Below are 23,091 nucleotides of genomic sequence, written 5' to 3'. Positions count from 1 at the left end.
TGGTGGTAGTAACCAAGCTTTAAAAACAGGAAGGGGCCAGAGCTCTTTAATATCTCCGTACTTTTACTCAGAGTTTTTAATTCAGAACTTGTATTATCGTATTTTTACCCTCCTTTATCTCTGACTGTAGTATTCTCAAAGACATCCGTCTGTCTTTGCCACTGCAGACTCGTCTGTTCTTCCTCGCTGCTGCTCTCTTATGGCTTCTCTGCTCATACCTTTAATGTCATGATCTTTAGCAGCCAATGATTTTCAATAGGAAAAGGTGGCCTGACCTTTCCGTCAAAGCCTTCTTTCCGAATGCTCCTAATACAACGAGGCAGGCTGTTGTGAGAAGCGGGCTGCTGGCTTAGGTCTCTGGTGATGGCTGGATGTGAACTGTATACAAATGTTTGGGAAAACGGCTCAGTTTATGAAGCAGAGTCTATGACCGGGGAGAAGCAGGATGAAAGTAAAGCCACAGACCTTTTTTTGACTGAGAAACAAAGATTGAAATTTTAAGTGAGTGGTTGGTGAAGAGCCAGATATTGTTTTCAGGAGCTGGTGGAAACCAAAAACAGAGCTTAAAAAAGAGCTATCTGAATTAGAGACCACCAACCTTTTCAAAGAAAGAGTTCACAGCCTTCATAAAATTTGTTCCCCTGCCTGATGAAGGCTTTTTCTTTACCTTAAACATGACCATGATAATACCCAGAGAGCAAACACGGGGCTTAATGTAGGCTACTTTCGTCACCAATGGCTCATCTGTGACATAAGTCACATAAACCAGTCGTAGCTGGGTGGTAACATGGGTTACAGCAGGTGTTGTCTGGACCACATGATGACCAAATGTCTCAGTGCTCCTAACATCTGCCTCATATTAGTTTAACCTGTAGCTGAGCTGTGGAATCCAGACTAGCCCTGAGCCACTTTCGCCAGATGTGGCGAATAGGAAACTGCTAATGTGGGCCACATTTGGGCCAAACAACGAGAGCTTTCTGGATAAACACACCTTAATTACTCTTGGAGTCTTCCATGGAGTTTTTTCTTGTTTTTTTTGTAGGCTTTACAGATCGATTAATACTACAGAGAGAATGTTGGCAAATCCAACTTAGGAGGTCAGATGAGGTAGTATAGAGTGCAACTAGGTGGCTGGTGGATCCACCAGCCGGTGGCAGTCTGCTACCTGTCAGTACGAGGCAGCAGCCAGCAACTCACAGCAGTTACACTAACTTAAAATAAAATCTGCTTGTTCAAATATGTAAAAATCTAGTCCCACAAAAGACCATCGAACTCTGTGTTTTCATGCCAGCCCAGCACAGTGCATAAATGAAAAGGACTGTAATCCTCTCAAACATGTGAAAATATAAATAATACTGCTGGCAACGACCACGTCACGGCTAAAGCCAACAAAGAGTAAACAGAAAGTGCTAAAATAACATCCAGTGTGGCATTATCCAGCAAGGCATCAGCAGACTGAACTTCTAAGTGAAAAAAAAACAATTCAAAAAATCCCCCTAAAAACAGCTTCTTCTTTTTTTTACACTAAAAAGCCCTCGAGCAGCACCGGGAATCATGATTCTCGTCCACTGGGAGTGAAGAGGAAACAGTGTGGTGTTGCTTTAGAGCCACAAAAATGTGACGACTTACACAGGAAACTGGTGTTTGTCTCCTACCAGTGAATGCATGTTTCTTTGCTCCCTAATCAGGTCATTCTTGTTTCTAAACCTAATCACATCGTATCTCATCAGGAAATGGGGGCACTTATAGTCAACATATTTTATCACTTAATAGAGAGACTGTTACGAAGAGCAGGTCAAGGGAATGAATGGGAATTCATGTGTGGAATTTGAGGGGAAAAGGTTTAGTAAAGCACTCTGTACAACATGAAAACGTAAATATTTTACACAGAACATCTGGTCTCTGAATCCACGTTCCCAGCATAATTCAGTTCCTTCTTAGGACCTTCTTGCACATGACGGGGGGGGGCTGTTAATGATGGACTTGAGGACCGAGTCCAGGAAATGAGCAAGGCATACCAAAGCATATGAATCAACTGGAGACCACTTACATCTGTCGTGAGTTGGATTCAAATTTGGACACTATATCTGGATAACCTGATCCATTTAGCCCAGGTCTATTTTAGGATAATGCCCTCAGTAATTTCAGGGTACACATTCATACATCAACATAATGAATTACTAATATGTAAGAAGTAATTATCAAATCTTTCACCTTTAGCACCCGCTGAACTCTTATGACTCGACTGCTATTTCATGTGGTGTTGGATGGAGACAGAAGAGAAAGAAATGAACAAAAATCAAATCAGCAGAGAGAAAATACCCAGCGACAGGAAGCAGACAGAGTTTACTGATTACTCATTACTGCTGATGACTTTTGGAGAAGTGATTAGCACTTATAGCTGTGTGATTCGTCATTTCAGGTCAAACACAGATATACTGTACAGTCAGACTTAGAACTACCTCCATCCAGTAAGGCATTTAAATTAACCTAAAAAAAAAGAAGCACATATTTAAAGACTATAGAGCTAGTTTTAGTGGATGTAACCAAAAATCTTAAGCTGAGAAAGCTTTGGGACACAGATAGAGAGCCCTGTGCAGATAAATGTCCAGCCAAGTTACCAGTTTAGCCCCAGGAGTTTAGACCAACTAGCCACTGACATCATCTGAGTTAGCAGACATGCTAGCATAAGTGTTTAGCATTTAATCAATCAAGCAGTCACTCCTATTAGGGCAAACTGGCTTTTTTCTAGTTAATGTTAGTTAGTTAGCTTGTGTGAAGCTGCTTTGTACCTACTGGTAGTAGCTAGCTAGCTAACCTTAGCTTGTATGCTAGCATCACTAGAAAAACAAAAAAAATATTTTTTACAAGTAGATGACGTCTAAAAGACAGCAAAAAGGTAAAAATAATCTTAAAAAGATCATGACTACAAAAGATATTTTTTAAAAAATGGATCAAAAAGAAAACAAAAATGCAAAATGACCACAAAGAGAGACAGGCGAACAGCAAAAGAAAAAATCTACAGCTACAGAATGACTACAAAAACACCCAAAACAGTTAGAAAATACTCAGAAATTATACAAATAAACAAGGAAATAAAATTGATGAATATTAAAAGATATAAAATCATTAGAAAAGGAATATAAGTTGAAAAATAACTTTAGAGACACATAAACAGAACATTAAGGGAGACTAAAAGCAACTAAAAACACAAAATGAAAACAGAAGCAAAAAAAAACCAACAATACAAAATGAGACAGAAAATGGCTAAAAACAAACAACATGTTTTAGAAAAGAGATTTGATCCCAAAAAAGTCCAGAAAAATGTCTATGACAAGTGACTGACCACAAATGGAAACAAGAAAAATTGTGAATATAGGGTTCGGGTCATTTACAGAACAACGTTCTTGCTATGAAATTAAAGCTTTCGGCTTACGGCCCTCATTAGGAACATCGTAAAATATACTGAACATATTATTTGTAATAAACTTTCTCTTGTGGAACAGCTGAAGCTGTGCCAGAAACCCTTCTCTGCCTATATTATAATTATTGCCAAATGATTCCGTAATCACATCCTTAATACCCAAGCAGTGCTCGTCTCACAAACCTGTGTGTGTATCCTCCTCTAACCTGAAACTGAAAGAGTTCAAACCCTAAAAAGTTGAGTCCTGCAATTCTCTCAGTAAACCTGAGATTTATGTCCAACGCAGAAAGGTGTGTGTGAAGGTCAGAGTGGTGAATGTGCAGGTAGTGTGTCAGCCTTCAATGTACTTTGGTCAGAGTTAAGGTACCATCACATACCTCTGAGCTACAATTTTATTCACAATAAACACATTTTGTTCCCAAATTCATCCATGTGGTTCTGACGGGCGCCATCTTTAACTATATTTCTTCTCCTTATTCTTTCAGCTGCTCTCTTTCCGAGTCACCAAAGCAGTTCATCTTCTTACATCTCATTCTGTCTCTAGCATCCTGTTCTGTCACACTAACCCTCCTTCACTACATCCATAATCCTTCTCTCTCACTCCCGCCTAACATGCCTTCCTCCTCTGCTCTTTCTTCTTCTTTAGCCAGCAGCAGCACAGTGTTGGTCAGCAGCACCGGGCGTGGTCATTGCTATTAACAATGATACTGGCCTGAAAATAACACCTTGACTTGGGTTGTTTGAGATGAAGTTCCACATGCCTAGAGTCCAGTCAGTGACCATCTGGCAACCACAAGCCCAGGTAGGGTAGGGAGCAATGTTGCCAAGTGGTTCCTGGAGGTCAATGGTAGTTACCAGGTGAGGTGTATAATGCTGCACCAAAAGCCTTTTGTGATTGCTTTGGTTGCCAAGAATTCAAGCTAGTTTCCATTGACTTGTCTGCAAACACTCACCAAGCGTGACACAAACCAGAAAAGAAAACCAATCACCTTCACAGAAAAGGTCGCTCTTTTTAAAGGTTCAGCGTCACTCAGCCAGAAGTTTGTGAGTATTTGCAGACAAGTCAGCATCTTCCACACGAATTTCAGATTACAGCGATAGCATTAATCTGACAACCAGAAAACCCCGGCAACTTGTCCGGAAATACACATTTTTCCTTAGCGATCAGCCTCTGTAATGCGTCTTAGTCACCAGCAACTCATCTGATGGCACAAAGTAGAGATATATGGGTAAAGTTTGTTTTTTTACATTAATGGCAAAACAGCCTGTGAGCTTTTTCACATCCAAGTCAACTTTGGCGTAAGGAGGTATACTTTAATTGTGCAAGTACATATGATAATACAACATAACAGTTTTGATACTTTAGGTGATTTTCCCCCTGCAGCTGTAAAGTACACATATTTTTGGCTTAAATGTAAGTAAATACCCATCATAGCTGCACATTTAGCCACATGTCAGTGAAATGATGAGTATTGGGAACTACTGAGGACAGAGGGAATGAGTGGAAGTTCATTATGCCATGTTTGTGTTCTGATTACTTCATGCGGATATTTAAAACTCCTTTTCACCATGAAACTGGGACACCGGTGGATGCCATCGTGACTGCTGTGGGACTACAGCACTCAGAGCCACCTTCTATAGATCAGAGTCTGATTTTCAAAGTCAGGATTTGGGTGGAGTGTTCCTTTAACAGTTCAACTAGCAAGACAAAAGGGAGTAGGAGATGTGCAAAGGGAGGGAGCATGAGAAGAAAAGTGAAACGACAAAAGAAGCAGACAGATAGTGATCTTGAGTAAAACAGAAAGATTGAAAAACAGAGAAAAATAAAACCCTACGAGGGACTAACGGAGAGAGATTAAAAGAGAGATTGAGAGTGAAAGAGTTATCCACAAGCTGTATATCCAGGTCACTTCAAAGTACTAAGAAAATCCAAAAGTCCCCTGGGCAGGCGGCCAAGTTTTACCTGCCCCTCCACTTCTTCCATTAACACCCCTCCCAAACCAAAAAAAGCTGCAGCAGATTTAGTGCAACTGCAGGAAGTGTATATTAAACACTGGCAGTTTAAATACGGCTCCCTATTAACACCTCGGAACTGATTATGAATCACCAATAACGCAGCGGCCTAATTTTTTCTTGTTCCCGAGTTATCAGTCATTGTTCCCATCAAAGGTTTATGGGCCCCAGGAGGGGACGGTGCTGGAGAAATCGTCCGCCAGTAGAGTGATTAGAAGTTTGGAGATGAATGTGGAGTGGAATTAAGTTTCAGAAACCAAAGAAAGACAAAGGAGAGTTATATGCTGCTGAGCAGCGAGACATTTTGTTGCTTCAGTTTGGTGGATCATCCATATTTAATGTGATGTGTGGAGCATATTTTAATCTTTTGTTATTGAATATATTGTAAAATAAACCTCTGCTCGGGTAGCTTTGAGAAAAAAGCTGAAGAATTTTCTCTGTTGAACTATTGGATGATTCAGATGACAGAGACTCATTCAGTGGTGTCACATGACAGCTTTCAGTCAGCTGCTACCTATGAAAAGCAGGCCACTGTTACGCAGAAGGCACCTTTGCATTGGTGCCTTGCAACTTCAGTCGTGGCACTACTGGCCACCAGGAGATGACGGTCTGTTCTACGGACTGGCAAACCACGTTAGGGTTCAAAAAAATCAATAACCTACTAAAAGATCCAGTAAAGCAGTATGCTGTACTGGAACACAGAAAGTATAAAAACATGGATGTAGATTGAGATATCAGATGTACTTTAGTGTAATACCACTTTGTACCACAAAATGTCATTTGGAAAAGTCTTTAAAAACACTTTATTTATATTAGTGTGGACAAGGGGGGTAAAACACCGCCCCCTGGTGGTGAAAGCTGCAGGTTAAATAGACTCTGTGCATGAGGAAATGCTAACTTCCTGTTTTAAGACCGGATGTAGAGTTGTACATTTCCGGAAGCTTTATTTTGTGGTTAATCGCTACTGCAAAGAAGGACTCCAAATTCATGTCCAAAATACGAAAACGGAAAGATCACGTTAAGTTACAAAGAGCAGAAGGTTTGGACACTCGCCATTGCTGTGTCCCGCTGTGTACTGCTGGGGGGAGATTTAACAAGATGTTAAGTTTCCACTCCTTTCCAAAGGATTCAGAATTGCGCGCACAATGGCTGATAAAAATCAGAAGGGACGGCTTCACAGTTACGACCAGCTCTAGTGTGTACTCGGTATTTTGAGACTGGAGAGATCTTTGTGTCTTCCTCTGGGAAACGTTGTCTTCAGCTGAAAGTTGTTCCATCGTTATTCCACTGGAATAATTTTTTGAAAAAGACAGAGCGACCCGGAGTTTGGGAGCGCCGCCCTTGACCTGTTGATACAGTGGCTATGGCAACCGAGAATGACAACACAGAGGATGAAAACACCGATCGCTGGGCAAATGTTCAGCATTCAAACTACAGGTGAACATTAGTCAGATGTTTCCCCAGTTATGTCGATATTAGCTAGCACAGTCATGTACACACCTACACAGCATGTCAACAAACCGTGAAAAAAGCCACAGGATATAAATAAAAATGCTGGTAAGCGTCTCTATATATTAGTATTTACGACGGGTATGTTGGGACTTACCTCCAAAATTATACAAATACTGAGAAATATAAAATTTGAATCCTTTCGCTCTGAGGCGCAGGGGAAAAATTATCGACAAGTCGATGAACATCATCTACAGATATATTTGGTAAATGCCCAAGACGTCTTGAGAAATGTAAATGGCCGCTTGATTCATCCATTTGGCTGACTTGTTTTGGAAAACCCGACTGTAAACAAGGCACGAATATCACACCGGAAACGAAGCGCTCCACAGGAGTTTCACCACCAGAAGTAGCATACGCTAATGCGCACATAGTCTATTCAGAGGGGTTAACTGCAAAAAGTACCTTTAAGTAGCTGATACATAATAAAGCCTCTGTCAGTGCGCCCCAGGGTGGCTGTGGCTACAATGTAGCTTGCCATCACCAGCATGTGAATGTGTGTGTGAATGGGTGGATGACTGGTTGTGTAAAGCGCTTTGGGGTCATTAGGGACTTGAAAAGCGCTATACAAATACAGACCATTTACCATAAAGCAGGAAAGATCTTTACAGCTGCCAATAGAAGAAGGGACCATCCTGCTAAAGGGGGCTACAGACCTGTTTATGTTTGCTTCTCTTAAGAGGTTTCACAGATTTTTTTTAATGTAATTCAAATTGTAAAGTTACAGCAAAGTTTGGGCAGACCTGACCGTTGTGTCCTCAGTGGCTGCACAAAACAACTGTATTTACACATTTTATTTAAGATTTCCTCTAACGTATTGGTTTCTCTCGAGTTAAAGGGGTATTAAGTAATTTAGTGTCTAGACAGGGAGCGCTCCCTGTGATACAGACTGCAGCCAGAAATCTGAGCAGCTGAAGGAATAGTTGTTTAGTCACTCGTATTGATCTCCAAACTCTATCAACCCTCTGCAGATGGGGATTCTGTGCTGCCGGGCAGTGAAAAAAAGAGAAAATCTTACTTATTGCTCTTTTACAGCTAAGCAGAATGAGGCGGGCATAATAAAGTGAGCAGCCAGGACGGACAGGTAATCAGACATATGGGCGAGAGGACAGTTGAGACAGGCGAGCAGACAGTCGCATTACTGCAGAGACAAACAGTCGGACAGCATAATAGGCAGACAGACAGGCAATCACGCAGCCCCTCAGGAAGGGCCGCTTAATCACGGCGTGATTTCCTGAGCAGGCGAACACGAGCGCTACAATAGGCTGTATCATCCTGCGTATCTCAGCGTTCTGGGCGGGGACTTCCTGCAGTCATGCTACAGATCTCTGAGGTGTGGATGGCGGCGTCCCCATAGGAGACCTCGAGGAATGTAGGCTGAGAAGCACGTAGTGAGGGTGCTCTGTGGTCACTGCCTCCCAGGTCCGTTATTTATAAACACACGGTGAAGACTTCAAGCACATAACTGGTTTTTGAAGGGAACACTGGTGGAATGACAAAACCTTTAGAGTGCTTTTTAATTGTGTTTGCATACATTTTTATATCACCAATTACAAAAAAACACAAACGGAGAAAACCCACTGTGTGGTGCGTGCATCATGTATCCATGATGATGGGTGTGCAGCAACAACAAATAACATCATTTGATTGGCTGGAAATGGTGAACGTTGGCTTGAAATGCAGGTGCTTTCTGGCACCTATAGTTGGATAAACTAGGATTCAGCTGCATCCAACTGTAACTGTAACCACACCCTAAAGACTAAATACAGTTTAAGTGGGTGACTTGTACGGTTGGCACAAAGGAATAAATTATCTATAGAGATCTTTAGAGACACAAACTGTTTTTGTAGCAGGTTATAAACGTGATCATTTTAAATGGGCGTCTGTGGGTACTGACTAGGGCTGGGTATCGTCACTGATTTCTAGAATCGATTCGTTTCCGATTCACAAGGTCCCGAATCGATTCGATCCACGATTCGATTCAATTCGATTCGATTTGATTCGATTCAATTCGATTTGAATCTGGGAAATTTTGACAGTCAGAAATATTATAATTCAGATCAGTACATTTACATATTTTTGTATCTATAAAAAGGAAGCTGACACACACAAGACTTTATCAAAGGTGTAAGTGTCACAGCAGATGCCTTTGTGTCAAAGTAGCTGAAGATAAAACACAGAAAAACATGAAGGTGGTTTTCCTGGCCTGGGATTTTATAAAAATATTCTGCAGTACATCAAAAACGAAAGAAAAGCATTAATCAACATATGACGTTACCTCTGAAGTTACAGAGGTTTTATTAGAGACACGGCTAAGCGTTTTGCATTTTGCATAATTTTAAAAAGTTTAAATTTGTTCAGTATTGAACGGCAGAAATTAGGTTTTCTTTTTGGAAGTATGTAAAACGAAAAAAAAAACGCGTCCAACAGCGCTGTAAACAACGGTAGACTTGTGCGTAACAAGCAAGCGAATAATGCAGAAAACAGATTTTTAGGCGGGAAACTGTTCTTGAAGTACAGAGAGAGAGAGAGAGAGAGAGAGAGCTGTGCATGACGTGTGATTTTATCGTGGGTGAAGCAAAACAGTAAAAGTCAGAGGGAATTCATGACGATGTGAAGCGTAGTTTGGATCTTCTTTTGCTGCTGGTTCGGTCAATATTGTTTGGACAGAGATCAAACTAACAGCTTTAGAATCAGCGCAAAAAGGGCGTGAACACAAAGCGCGGACCCGCCGACAGATCAGAATCAGCGAGCTGTCGGCTTTCAGCCCCGACCGTGTCCGTGCCGTCAGGTGAGAAAGGCGATATCTCACTGATTCTGATCCGCGGGTCCGCGCTGTGTGTTTACGTCTTTGTGCAGAATCCGTGTACCTGCTCTCATTTACTGTCTTAGCTGTTTGGTGGTTGTTGAAATTTTGTGAGGTTACACCTGAGACTCTGGCGTTTCGGGCAAAATAAATTTATATTAAAAAATCGATTCAGGATTTTAATGAATCGATTTCACGTTATCCAAGCTAGAATCGATTTTAATCGATAAATCGATTATAAAAACCCTAGTACTGACTGATGGGAAGCCCCAAGTGGACATTAGAGGAACTACAGCTTTGGCACTCCAGTTTTAGCTTTAGTCCTTTTTAATAGAACGGTTTCATTAATACAGTTTCTTTTTCTAACAGACTTTATTGGAATAAATCAGTTTAACCATCTACAAATTGCAGCACAAGCATAATGTAATCTTACATTCTTACTGATAAATTTGTCATTTTTTTCTCATTTTTCTTATAAATATGAGTAGTGTTTCTCATAAATTGGCAGTTTTTTAAATTGGTCTACCACTTTCTTCTCATAGATGTTTTTTCTTTTGTTTTTTTTTGTTTTTTTGTTTCCTTTTTACTCATCAATTTAGCATTTGTTTCTCATCTATTTATCTTTTTTTATTTTACATATGCTTGTAAATCTTTTCTCATAAATTTTTCTCATAACTTTAAAACTTTAATTTAAAAAAGTTTTTTGTTTTTGTTTTTTTTTCACCAAAAGAAATGTTGCTTAATGTTACACAAAAAGTTCCCCGGTGTTATCGGTGCCCATGCCGGGGAATGAGCCGGTGTGTTTCCAGTATTTTTCCAGTTTGTGATCATATTTGATGTTGTTCTTGCAACACATTTCAGAGAAAACAATCAGCTCCTATAGATGGAAATCAGACATCAAAGCAAAATTTTACTGTCAAGTTGATGATGAGTGTTTAGATGAAAACACAAAACACAATGTGTCTAGATATATGTGTGCCAACACCAGCAGATTGAGAAATCAGAGGGAGGAAATCCCAGAGCCATTAATAAGAACACGCTGTTTTACACTTTATGGAAAATCTGGATTTTATCTTTAGAAACGAGGTAAATTCCAGGAAACATTAACTGGACGGTCTCACATTTTTCTAAATTTTTAACCTAATTTTTAAAAAATTCATTTGTGTCGCTAGCACCAGGTTGGACACGCTAATTCTGCTGCTTTCACCTCATAAATGTGTCATTTTGTCTTCTAAATTTTTCTTTTTTTCTTATATGTGCCAACGTTTCTTTTTTCAGTTACACAAGTTTTATTCTCATAAATTTGTCATTTTTTCCTCTTTTTTTCTTTCTTTTTTTTAAATGTTTTTCAGACTTGTAATTATTGTTAATTTGATGGGGATTTTCTTTTTGGGTAATAACCACCCCAAGGACTGTTGGGATGACACGAACAAACACAATGCTTCTAAATATACCCACACCAACATAAGCACACCCAGATGTAAGTCAGAGTGCAAAGGGAGGAAATCCCAGAGCCACTTGTGAGGAGATGCTGGTTTTACATGTAATTTGACTGGAGTGACCACGTAAATGACAGGAAGCATAAACTATGGCCAGAGTTCAACATTCATGATGATTTTAATAGTTTTTATGCATTTATTTGTGAAACCAGCTGAATTGGTGGTGGTCTGCATCCATGATCCCCAGGAAAAACGCTTTGTGTCCAGCATAATGTCCAGTGAGGACAGTCACCGCGTTCCCAGGTTCATGAACTTATTTTGATGCCACAGCTAACGGGAAAGGAAGTCCACCACATCCTTGTTGAACAATAAAACTTTATTGTCGTTGCGATCTTGCGGTGTTCATACTTCTGCGCTGTGGAGATTTAGGACTGGTTTAAACCCAGGTTTGTTTTTTGGTCGGGTCAAGTTTACACATTTAACTGTGATAATTCTGTAAACAAAGGTTTGCAAAAACATCAAAGTACAAATGGGTGCATTGATGAAGAGCCATTTTTGACTATCAGGATTCAGTTTATAGCACTGGGTTAATTACAGCTTCACCTCTCTCTGGAGCTGCATGGTGGGCTCTACAGAAGCCGATGGCACTATTCCCTCCACTTTGTCTCCTGCCATTTTAGTGTCTTTTCCTCAACACGTAATTTATTATTCATAATTTTGCGGCAGCGTTTTTATGTCTTTTATTTATTTTTTGTGGAAACACCACGCTCTGTTCCACCCTGTTGGTTTGAAATTGTGAAACTCAAAATGCAGTTAATATTTAATGTTATAGAAAGCAGATGACATAATAGCTGTCATAATAAAAGTCGCCTGTGATGCGAACCCCATCGGATGCCGTTTCGGCCGTGACACTGAAGGTTAGGTGTCTTTTTCAGGTGTTGTGTTCCAGATGAAGGTGCTGACAGATTTTGGGCATCAGAGATGGCAAAGCTGTTGTTGGGGTGGGACTTCCTGACGGGAACACTCAGACCTCTAACAGTGACCTTCACCGGACACAAGTTTCCATTCATGGCTCTGAAGTCGACAACAAGCCCTCATTTATCTGTAGGAACTCTTGTTAATAGTCTTATATTTTCTACATGAGTGTTTCTGCCTGACTGAGCTTTGCGTGTCTTGATTGTGTCTTATTGAATCTACTTCACACTTGTCAAATCTATACCTGCTCTCTTACACTTTAACAGTGTCCTCGTTTGGCCTTTATCCTCAAAATCAACAAGGTCATATCGACTTCTTACCTATTTGGGACACCCGGATAACAGAACTGTGCAGCCACATGCATGTTGGAGAGTTGATGTGAAAGGTAAAGGGAGCTGAGGGTGAATGTGACGCTGTCCATTTAGTGGCAGATCTATATTCCTACCCTGGTGTCAGAAGGAATTGAGGAGATGGAGGATACAAGCAGCAGAAATGAGTTTCTTATGAAGGCGATCTGGGCTCAGGTGAGAGCTCAGCCACTACTCCTCATCTAAAAACGCCAAGATGCCTCCTGGACGGCTCAGTGAGGGAAGGAGACGACTAAAATACTGGTTTAGGAACCTCTCGGTATCCCTCTGGAAGACCTGGATGGTGGTGGCCAGGGAGAAGAAGTAGAAATTCGATGGATGGAATAAAGAACCCACACTTTTTTTTAGCTTTTTCCTCCTAATCTGCTGCTTTTGGGAACACAAACTTCCCACTGTGGCTTCGTGCTTAGCATCTTTGCCCTGACAAGTCTCCAAACTTGGACTTTTGTCAGAGGAAGATGTCAAACATGGCGCCAGCCGGAGCCAACTGCCACACTTGGTGTTTAGAGGAATTTTGGAACAATATCCTCACTGAAAGGCTGGTAATAACATCCCTGCACATGGTGCCAGGGGCTCTGCTGACCCTTGGCAGTGTCCCCGGGCTTTTCTTCCACCGGCCAGAACAAAACAACAGAGAACACTTTATTTATAGCAGCGTGACAACAAATAAAGATGGAAAGGTCAGCCGTGGGGCGTCCACATGGGATAAAGGGGCCTGTTGCACTGCTGAACTTCACAGCCAGTTTTTGTATCTATTTCCTAGCAACAATTACACTTCATGGCACAACTTTTTAGTCCCGCTGTTGAGTTTCCCCGGGCACGCAGGATGCTTCAGATCCCAGCTTTACGTCCACACAGGTGCAGCCGGCTGAGAATTCATCAAAAAGAAACGGCGGCTGACAGCATGATAATGTTTGGGTTTAAGCATGGAAATACGGATGAGCTCTAGAAGACGATAACAAGATGGCAAGAAGAAAAGCAATCCATCAAGTAAATCCCCAAACGGCCATTTCTGCTTGTTATATCAACAGCATTGTGGAGAGGGAGCTGAATGGGCATTTGGTAACAAAACAGCTTTCGTCTGTAATGGCTACCACACTTCACTCTCTCTTCTTTTGTGTTTCTGGTATTTTCCTCCTGATTTAAAATGTGCTGGAGTCCTTGTTAATGCTAACTGTCCTTAAGGCCGCATGCAGACACAAAACTGTGTAAAGGCAATTCAGACGACAGACTTTGACTTACTGAAGTTTGAGTTAAATCTGCACATCCCCCAAATAATATATCACTAAAATACTTCAAGAGCAAGCAGGAGAGTCCCCAAAGAAAACACGAACATGATCAGCACCAACGTTAACCCACATGCCTTATGTTTGGAGATATTAAAGCCTTTAATAGATTTTTCCAGGAGATTTCACTTCATAGACCTGAGCTTGAGGTTTTGGGCTGCACTCTCAATACATTTAACTAGTCTTCTTATTCTAGCGCTATCTTCTTTATTTGGACAAACTCTGTCTGATTGCATCTTTGGTAAATCCTAGGTATTGGTTTTCTTTTAAGTTTACCTCTATATGCATCAGTAAATACTTTAATTAGATTGTTTTATTGTTTCATTCTGGTTTCACTGTTTCTTTTGGGTTTCATCGGTCTAACCTGGCCTTCATGTTCTGGAGTGTAACCAGAGGTTTGCACCTTCGTATAAAAACTGTGCATTTACATTAATGAAGGTGATTGTTGACTTTGTGAATGATACACCTACTTCCTCAAGAGTGTTCTTGACTTGGTTAGATGTTGTAAAGTTGTTTTTCTTAAACATGGAAATAATTCTGTGATCATCTTCTTTAGCTGCCTTTGTTACTTTAAATGATCAGAGCATTCATTCTTTTTAAAAATGTACCAGATTGGTTATTTGGGCACTCCCAAAGTTTCCACTGTTTCTGTGTGATATGGTTATTTTGTTTTTCAACCCTCCAAATCAACTCAGATATTATGTCTGCTTCATTTAGTATGAAATAATGAGGAGATAATACTTTTCTGTTAGCCCTCACTAGTTCATTCATGCCACCCAGTACAAAATTCATGCATCTGTTAGAAATGGTGAGGTAATTACATTTTTGTATTGGATGTCTAAAAGGACAAATGTCCAGGTAGATCATGTATAATTTTCTAATGGCCGACAGGTGGCAGATCCTCTGGTTTCCAGTTTGATATTCAATTCAATTCAGTTTTATTTATACAGCGCCAAATCACAACAACAGTTGCCTCAAGGCGCTTTATATTGTACAGTAGATCCTACAATAATAGATACAGAGAAAAACCCAACAATCATATGACCCCCTATGAGCAAACAGTTTGGCGACAGTGGGAAGGAAGAAACCTCCGGCAGAACCAGGATCAGGGAGGGGCGGGGCCATCTGCTGCGACCGGTTGAGGTGAGAGAAGGACGACAGGATAAAGACATGCTGTGGAAGAGAGACAGAGATTAATAACAGATATGATTCAATGCAGAGAGGTCTATTAACACATAGTGAGTGCATCATGGGAATCCCCCTGGCAGCCTACGTCTATTGCAGCATAACTAAGGGAGGATTGAGGGTCACCTGGTCCAGCCCTAACTATATGCTTTAGCAAAAAGGAAAGTTTGAAGCCTAATCTTAAAAGTAGAGATAGTGTCTGTCTCCTGAATCCAAAGTGGAAGATGGTTCCACTGAAGAGTGGCCTGAATTGAATGAATGAATTTTGGTAATTTGGAAAATTATCACTTTATTTATGACCTGAGTAAACACGTTCCTGGTGATTTTATAGTCTTGCTAGTTTGAGGTCACACTGAATGACACATTATGGCCATATTGTAAAATAAGGTTCTTGTTAAGGTTATAAAGGGTGAAAGTTAAGTCGATGCTGCAGGGTGTAATAAGAAACTGAGCCCTTTGCACTCTCAATGATAGCTTGAGGCTTCACAGCAGGACTTTATTAAGCAACAGGTGACGACACAATAGCTACATCCATCTTCTATATACAGTCTACAGTGTTATCCTGAAGCAGACTGAGTGCATGCTGGAACAAAAAGGCGAAGCAGCTACAGACCACTTAACACAAAACCTTCTGAAAACATCTCTGAATCTTTAGCATTCATGCTAAATTAAATTGTAGATTTTGTTTCTATTTGTATCTATTTCTATTATTTTATTTCTCCTTTGCAGATAAATTCATATGTATGGCATTCATGCAACCGTTTCCGTTGCAGTCACTCTCCAAAGATACTAAAACAGCTGATATAAAACCAAAAGGATGCACAAATTAAGCTAATTTACTCGCAGCAAATCTGGATCCAGATGAGGATCATTTGGACAAATAAAGCAGCAGAATTTAAATATAACAGGCAAGCAGGCACACAAAAACTCTGCTATGTGTACTGCCAGACTATTTTTTTCATTGTGTGGACGGCCCATTACTTCACACTCTCAGATGGCTCGTAAGCACTAATGAAGAGCAGCTTTAATCAGATTCCTAATAAATTGACCATGTTTGAGGTTGGATGTACTCCTGCCAAGTCAAACAGCTCAAACAAAGAGTGTTTACCTCCACCAAAGAAGAAGAAACCAGGATTTAAGCTTAGCAGGACAGATGCTCGCATTCACACTGGTACTTCAGTTGGATGGAGACAGAGGTGCGTTTACTGTGATTATAAGTTACATCATACGTGGTTGTGTAGTGGAACTGTACGTGTGGTTTTGATGTGATCTGAAGCATGTTTAACGAAGTTATCTGACATTGCTTTGGTCCACTGCAGTGGATAAGGCTTCATAAAGTCAGCAGCAGAGACAGAGACCAGGGCAAAAACACCTGTGCTCCTCCAATGGTGTGCAGTGAATGCAGGACACAAATTTAAGGTGGCCCAGGCATTTTTTAGCACATCTCACTAGATGCAGAAAGAAACTGAAACTCCATCACTCATTTTGATGGTTAATAATCTCTTTGGCGCTTAATGTTGTGCAGCGGATATACACGGTCAGGCAAATGTCAGAAACGCAGTGACAGGTTCAGAGTGCATCGCTCAGAGGAGGAGGCCACAGTTCACGACAGCGGCTTGCTTCCTGTCCTGCTGCATCGGAAATACCAGAAGCGAAGCCTCCACGGCGGGACTCAGATGAAACTGCGCACACTCAGGAGCACACAAAGTAAACCCAAAGCCGTACACACCCCAGAAGCAATAAACACAGCCTCGCATGCTGATGCCGCCTCCCTCAAACACCAAAAACACACATAGGACACGTGAGGATTGTCCTCACACTGAAAACCTCCCATCCGCTGGAGGTATTGTTGGACTCTTCCTCCTCTGACGCCTGTGAGGCTCATGTTTAGAAAGAGGAAACAGCCTCGTCTGAGTTTGTACACAGCACAGAGGCAGAAGGTTTGCACTGTGTTCCAAACCTTCTGTATTTACACTCATGATGGCGTCTCTTGATCGCAGACTTTCACAATGAGACCTCCTCCACATGCTGAGAAGTTGTTTTTCTAAACCATAGACATAATTCTGAGATCATCTTCTTCTGTTGTCTTTCAGGCTTTTTGTTGCTGCTGAGCAACAATTGTTGACACGTTGTTGATTAGGCCTCAGAGCTCACAGAAACCTGCAGTTTCTCTAATGTCCACTAGAGGCTCCAGCAGTGAGTCGGTCCCTGTAGATTGCCAGTTTCAGAGCAGAAATAAACACGCTTACCGCCTGATTCTCCCATTACTCTGTCTTGTTTGAGCTCTTGGTGCGTTTTGGTGCATATTGAATCAAATAAAAATACACTGGTACATTTAGTCACCAACCCTTGGACCTTATAGTAAAGTATAATCCTGGCTAACCAAGCTTACTATATTGAGCTGACTATTAGCACTCCACCCTCGTGACTTCTGGCTCCAAAAAAGCACCAAGGCTAAAGTTACAGACTCACGATGCTGATTCAAAGGCCAACAGTAAGAAGAAAAGGAGAATCTATATTTCAAGATGGGAAATACTCACTGAAAGTTTCGATTTTTTTAATATATTTTTATGACTGATAGAATATTCAGATATAATTTTATGACTTTAATTTTGTAAATCAAACTTTAATCAGATCCTTACTTCCTTTTTTTGATCAGCCCCACGTTCCTCTGTCCAGCGTATGTACACCTCTGGGATCACCATCCCAGATGTCTCCATAAATCCCAGATGTTGTAAAATATCAGAGTAAATATTAAGGAGGCAATAGAAGTGATTGAATGTAAGCCTGCTGCTCAGTCTGTTCACAGCAGCTGCTGTCACACACACACACACACACACACACACACACACACACACACACACACACACACACACACACACACATATCCTAATTAATCAGTGTGAATTAGGCCAGTTTAAGTGGTGACATGGACCAAAATATGACCTCATCTCTAAAATCTCTGGGTAGGATTTAAAGCAGCTTATCGGGCCTTGTTTCCACTCCTCCCCTTCCCTCTGAACCTCCACACACTGGGAAAAGTCCATCAGTTGTTTACATACTCCCACTTCCTCCTCCTCCACTTGTGAATTAATGATGCAAGTGCCGCGGACCGCTCTCCTCTCCTCTTCTCTGAGGGAGTTATTCACATTTAAAAGCCCATAATCAAACACCTATGCGTTAAATGGAAGCCCATTAACGCTAATGGTATACCTTGGACCGAGCCGAGATGAAACCTTGAAGAACTACAGACTATTAGGGCACGGCAAGGACTTTATCCTTCCCGTGTTGAGTCATTGGCTCAGTCGCATATCTGTCTTCCATTTCATCCAAAGCTGTTCTTTTGCAGCGCCAGTAATCGGCTAAGGTCGGAGACTGGAGCTGGTGGAAAGCACTGGATCTCATAGAGAAGGAAAGTTCATTTTGCTAATTTCTTCGCTCATTTCTCTGTCTGTAATTTCACCGTCTGAGGGTTGTGATAGCAGCCTCGAGCGGAGGAGATTATTGATTAGGCCTCTTTTCAGGCAAACTGGATTTTCTGTTTTATAGTATTTAACAAGGGGGGTATAATAATCACCAGCCTGCCTGGGTGCAGCCAGGTTGCTCTACAATCCAATATTTCCTTCTTGAGGGGACCTTCAACATCTGTACAGATTTTATCTCCCAAACTCACCCTTCAAACTCAAAGCGGCTCCTCCAGCAGGGGCTCACGTGTCCGCTCAAGTCTTCCCTCTGGTTATTTTTAGGATACCCCCCCCCCCCCCCCCCCCGTCTGTGGTGTTCAGATGGTCTGGTCCAAGGCATGGGAAGGGAAGGGGTGTGGTAGAGGAAAAGGGGAAAACTTCAACAATGACTTCATTAACACGATGCCCGACACGACCGGCATAACTGGACTTCACAGCTCCGTTCCCACGCTGGATATACGGCTCTGGATTTAATTCTTTATGAAGCTCATGTGTTTGTCCGGTTCAGCTGTCAGGGGTGACATGGAGGCCTGCTGAAGTTTCCTCTGCTCACAGTCCTCACACCTCAAACAGCATGTTGATCACAAGTGAGTATGAGTTCAGCTCAAGCTTATATGTTGTGTTACACGACAGGATGGGAGGTAATGAGATCGGCCTCTTCATGCTGTTTCTCTCTGATGGCGTTATTCACAGGAGGTGATTTGGAGATGAGTTTAGCGAGACATAAAAACTTTTTCAAAGGTTTGTTTGTTGAGTGGCTTAAGATGAGACATAAATATGTTGATTCTTGAGGCAGAAGAAGAATTTAAAGAACTCCAGCGCTGACTAAAACTTCTTTGTTGTTTGAAGGCCGTGGGCCTGAAAACATCACAAGTGAGCTTTTGAACTCTGGTGATATAAAAGCTCGTTTTACTGGCAGGAAGAGCGTGGGATTCACTCTGAATGTGCGTGGGTTACTTTTGAAATGTGATCCGCTGGAGAGAACTTTCCACCTGCTGAAGAAAACCACCGTACACATATTCAAACATTTTACTCTGAAAACACATTAAAGTACGTCGAAGGCACTCCTGTATGTAGACTCAGTTTATTCTGAAACATGGCACTTCATACCTGTGTTTTCCTTTTGGACCCTTAGTTTCTTTCTCACCATGTTTTTATTGTCAGTAAATTTGTGTTAATGTGAGGAAGAACCTGTTTGAACTGTGGCGTAGCGGGAGCAATCAGGATGCTGTTTGGAGGTTATTGGTTCGATTCCTAGTGCCTTTTGTCCAAGTTCAACTTGTAAAGTGATTTGAATAGAGGTTCTGTATACATGCAGTTCACTGTGGCTCCACACTCGCCAAACAGCCGAAACGTCCTCGGTTTGATCCCAGGAGGAGACTCCCTTTGGGGTTGTGTCAGGAAGGCATCCGGAGTAAAAAAATCTGACCGATGAAAGATGCTTAGCTGCCGCTGTGGCGCCTCCTGGCGAATAAGAGTGCATAAGCTTCGTATATGTGCTTCATTGTTCAGTGAGTTGCTTTAGCTCTCTAGTTCCGACATTTTAATTCATCTTCTTGTTGATTATTGTGAATAAAACGTTTATGGCTTCTGGACTTTTGACTCGGCATAACCAGTGACTTTATTTATGGTGGGTTTTTTTATAATTTTAATTATTTAGTTTAATTTATAGTTAATTTATCTCTCACTCATTTGTCAGTACTGTCCTTGTTCACACACAGAGAAATGTTTGTCTGTAAGTGGTGTTGATGAACTTCCAGCATTGTTTTGTTTGAGTTTCCTGGCATCACAGGGGTGTGTACAAGGTGCCCTTGGGTGTTGATCTCTTGGCGTACAAACCAGCCGTGGTAGTATTATTTGCTGAAAGTAAACGGTCTTGTTTGACAGAGCAATAAAGTCTACGAAAGGAGACAGGAGGGGTGGCAGTGGCTTAAATCATGAGACTAGACAGTTATTCCTGCCTGTTCTCTTGCCCAAGGTTAGTGCTCACATGGTTCATTTACGCACAAGGTCTGTTATTCCCAACTTGTCATATAGTAGGGTAAGTAGGGTTAGTGTGATGAACTGGTATATTTAATGCAAACCACAGTCTTTTCTACATATAGTCAAGCAGTTTTTGTACCAAAACGCAACCAGGAGTATCTAACAAACTACCTAAACCTGACCAAAACTACCTATTCAAGTAATTTTAGTGCCTAACCCTAACCACAAATACCTCAGCAATTAGTTTTCAGTGTCTAAACCTAACCAGTAAATGAAAGTGAAAGATAAAAAAGTACAGATCCCAAAGGCCACAACAGGTCACAAAGTGCAGTCTAATATCTAATACACCTGCAGCTTACATCACCTAATGCAGTTGTTTTGAGAGAGATTCCTCCCTGAATGTCTTCAAAAACCTCCACAGAACACACATTTCTTCTTTTACATAGAAAAAAATAAAAGTTTTTCCCAGTAAAGGTTAAGAGAGAGTTTCTCCTCTTTTTCTAACTGCAGTTAATTCTGGTCCATTTCCTTCTCCAGATACTCATCTGTAAATGCCAGACAGCCTCATAAAAACAAAGTACAGCAGGTTTCATGTCATAAATAATAATAATATATCAGTTGACCTTTTTTTTCATCAAAGACAACTTAACCATAATTTATTTTAAAAACTGCAGTAAGACTCACCGAGGACCTCGCACGTGTTGTTTTTCACCTAACAGTTAATGAGCTATAGGTGTTTCTACCTAAATGCACAAGTGGCTCATTAAGTATCAGGACTCACTGAGGTTTTAGAGTCAATACTGAGGTGAGACATGTTGCAGGCCAAAGTAAATGCAGTTGGGAACCTGCTGGGAAATGAACTCTTAACATTTCATAGTAAACAGTTCATAATTTTGTGCCAAACTTATGGTTGCCATTCCACTAATTAAGTCAAACATATCTCATTAAATCTTTTAATTTAAAAAAGTATAAACCAGGTTTCATGTTTAGGTGTTACCTTTAGCTAACATAATGTATCTCCAGATCTGCCTCGTCAGTCTTAAAATGGTCAGTGTAGCTGCTCTAATAGGTATAACAATCAAGTTTAATATCCAGGCAGCCATAAAAAAGCATTTAAAATGATTTATGAAGTTTAACAGAGTTAGAAGTTAGCAGGGAGTTAGCTTGCTAGTTTCCATCTTAAGATGATATACCATGTTGTGACTGAGAGATTACTAAAACGTACAGCTCTGCATAAATTAAGACAGAAAGACAGAAAACTAAACAGCAGCAACGTTTGTAGGGTTACTGAAGTTGGGCTAGCTGGTATATAATGGTGTCAGAGATGGGCAGTAATGTGTAATCTGATTACTTTTTTCAAGTAACGAGTAAAGTAAGGGATTACTATTGCAAAAAAGGTAATTAGATTACTGTTACTTTCCCGTAAGCACGCTGCGTTACTGCGTTACTAAACCGTGATTTTGTTTGCGAGAGTGTCTCATGACCATGATGTAAGCGAGTGCGACGTTCGTGGCAACAGCTGTGTGCAGATCAAAAATGGATACTATATCGAGTGCGGGAGAGAGTATGACAGGTGAAACAGGTGAAAATAGAGCAACAGGACCACAAAGTCTTTGATTTTATTCATTTTCTGCTGTGTTTTACGTGCATCTATTTGAAAGAGTGAGTGTAAACACAAAAAACCTATTTTATTTTATGTGCTGGAATATGCAGAAAATAGGTTTAAATGTTAAACAAATTTCTTCCAGTCAGAGAATGTTGCATATAATTTAATGTTTGCTTGACGCATAAAGTTAAAAGATTAAAACTAATAAAACAAGTTTTAAAAAGAGACTTTTCATTTGATTACATTTTATATGATGGATTATGCAGAAAAAGTAGAATTGGGCTGAAAGATCTATCACTTTATTACCTATTCAGGGTGTAAATGATGTTTTTTTAAAAGTAACTAAGTAACTAATTACTTTTGAAAATAAGTAATCAGTAAAGTAACGGGATTACCTTTGGGGGGAAGTAATCAGTAATTAGTTACTGATTACTTTTTTCAAGTAACTTGACCAACACTGAATGGTGTGCTACGTGCTGGCTAGCTACAAAGCTATGGTTAGCATAATATAAACACATTAGCACAGTGAAGCTGGTGGATGAACACGAACTTTTTCCCCTCAATAAAAGTTAATGTAAGAGTCCCTGCTGAGCAGATGATCCATCCCCAGCATGAGGTTAGTCATTAGCACACTGCTGCATTGTTTGGATGACTCGCTGTGAAAAACTCCTGATCCTCAGCTTCATGTGCACATTCAAATCTTAGTTAGCCTCAGAGCGTTTCTTTTCTGAACCGTTCAAATATTTGGTGTCTGGCAAACCATGAGACGACAGTGATAATAAAAACCCAGAGAGGCCACAATGATCACTGAGTATTTTTTAAGGGCTTGTTCAAATTAAATAGAACAAGATACATAGCATAAAACACGTTAAAAAGACAACCGCCTTAATGAACACAGTGCAGTTTGTACCTAGAAGCAGGGTTCATACGTCATCACTTAACAACCAGATACCTATTTTGACCCAAAAAGAAACTTTGAGTAATTTCTTTTGGTTAGGCAGTATAGCTTATAGTCCATTAAGCTAATGTAATG

General features: G+C 40.7%; 1 protein-coding gene across 3 annotated transcripts in view; it reads left to right on the top strand.

Annotated features, from left to right (window-relative positions):
• The window catches only part of si:dkeyp-23e4.3 (rho GTPase-activating protein 7), a 107,815-nt gene that overhangs the window by 53,283 nt on the left and 31,441 nt on the right, over positions 1–23,091 (top strand). Inside the window, exon 1 of one of the 3 annotated variants that reach the window (XM_063486716.1) lies at positions 18,880–19,056. The exons of the other annotated variants lie outside the window; for them this stretch is intronic. Coding sequence (XP_063342786.1) covers positions 19,044–19,056 — 13 coding nt within the window. The 5' untranslated portion in view covers positions 18,880–19,043. Of the gene's footprint in view, positions 1–18,879; positions 19,057–23,091 lie in introns of those variants that run through there. 3 annotated transcript variants of the gene reach the window in all.

The sequence above is a fragment of the Pelmatolapia mariae genome, linkage group LG10_11 (genome assembly GCF_036321145.2).
Source record: "Pelmatolapia mariae isolate MD_Pm_ZW linkage group LG10_11, Pm_UMD_F_2, whole genome shotgun sequence".
NCBI classification, from domain to species: Eukaryota; Metazoa; Chordata; class Actinopteri; order Cichliformes; family Cichlidae; genus Pelmatolapia; species Pelmatolapia mariae.
Note: the sequence above shows the minus strand (reverse complement) of the source record. Positions and strands in the feature narration are given on the sequence as shown.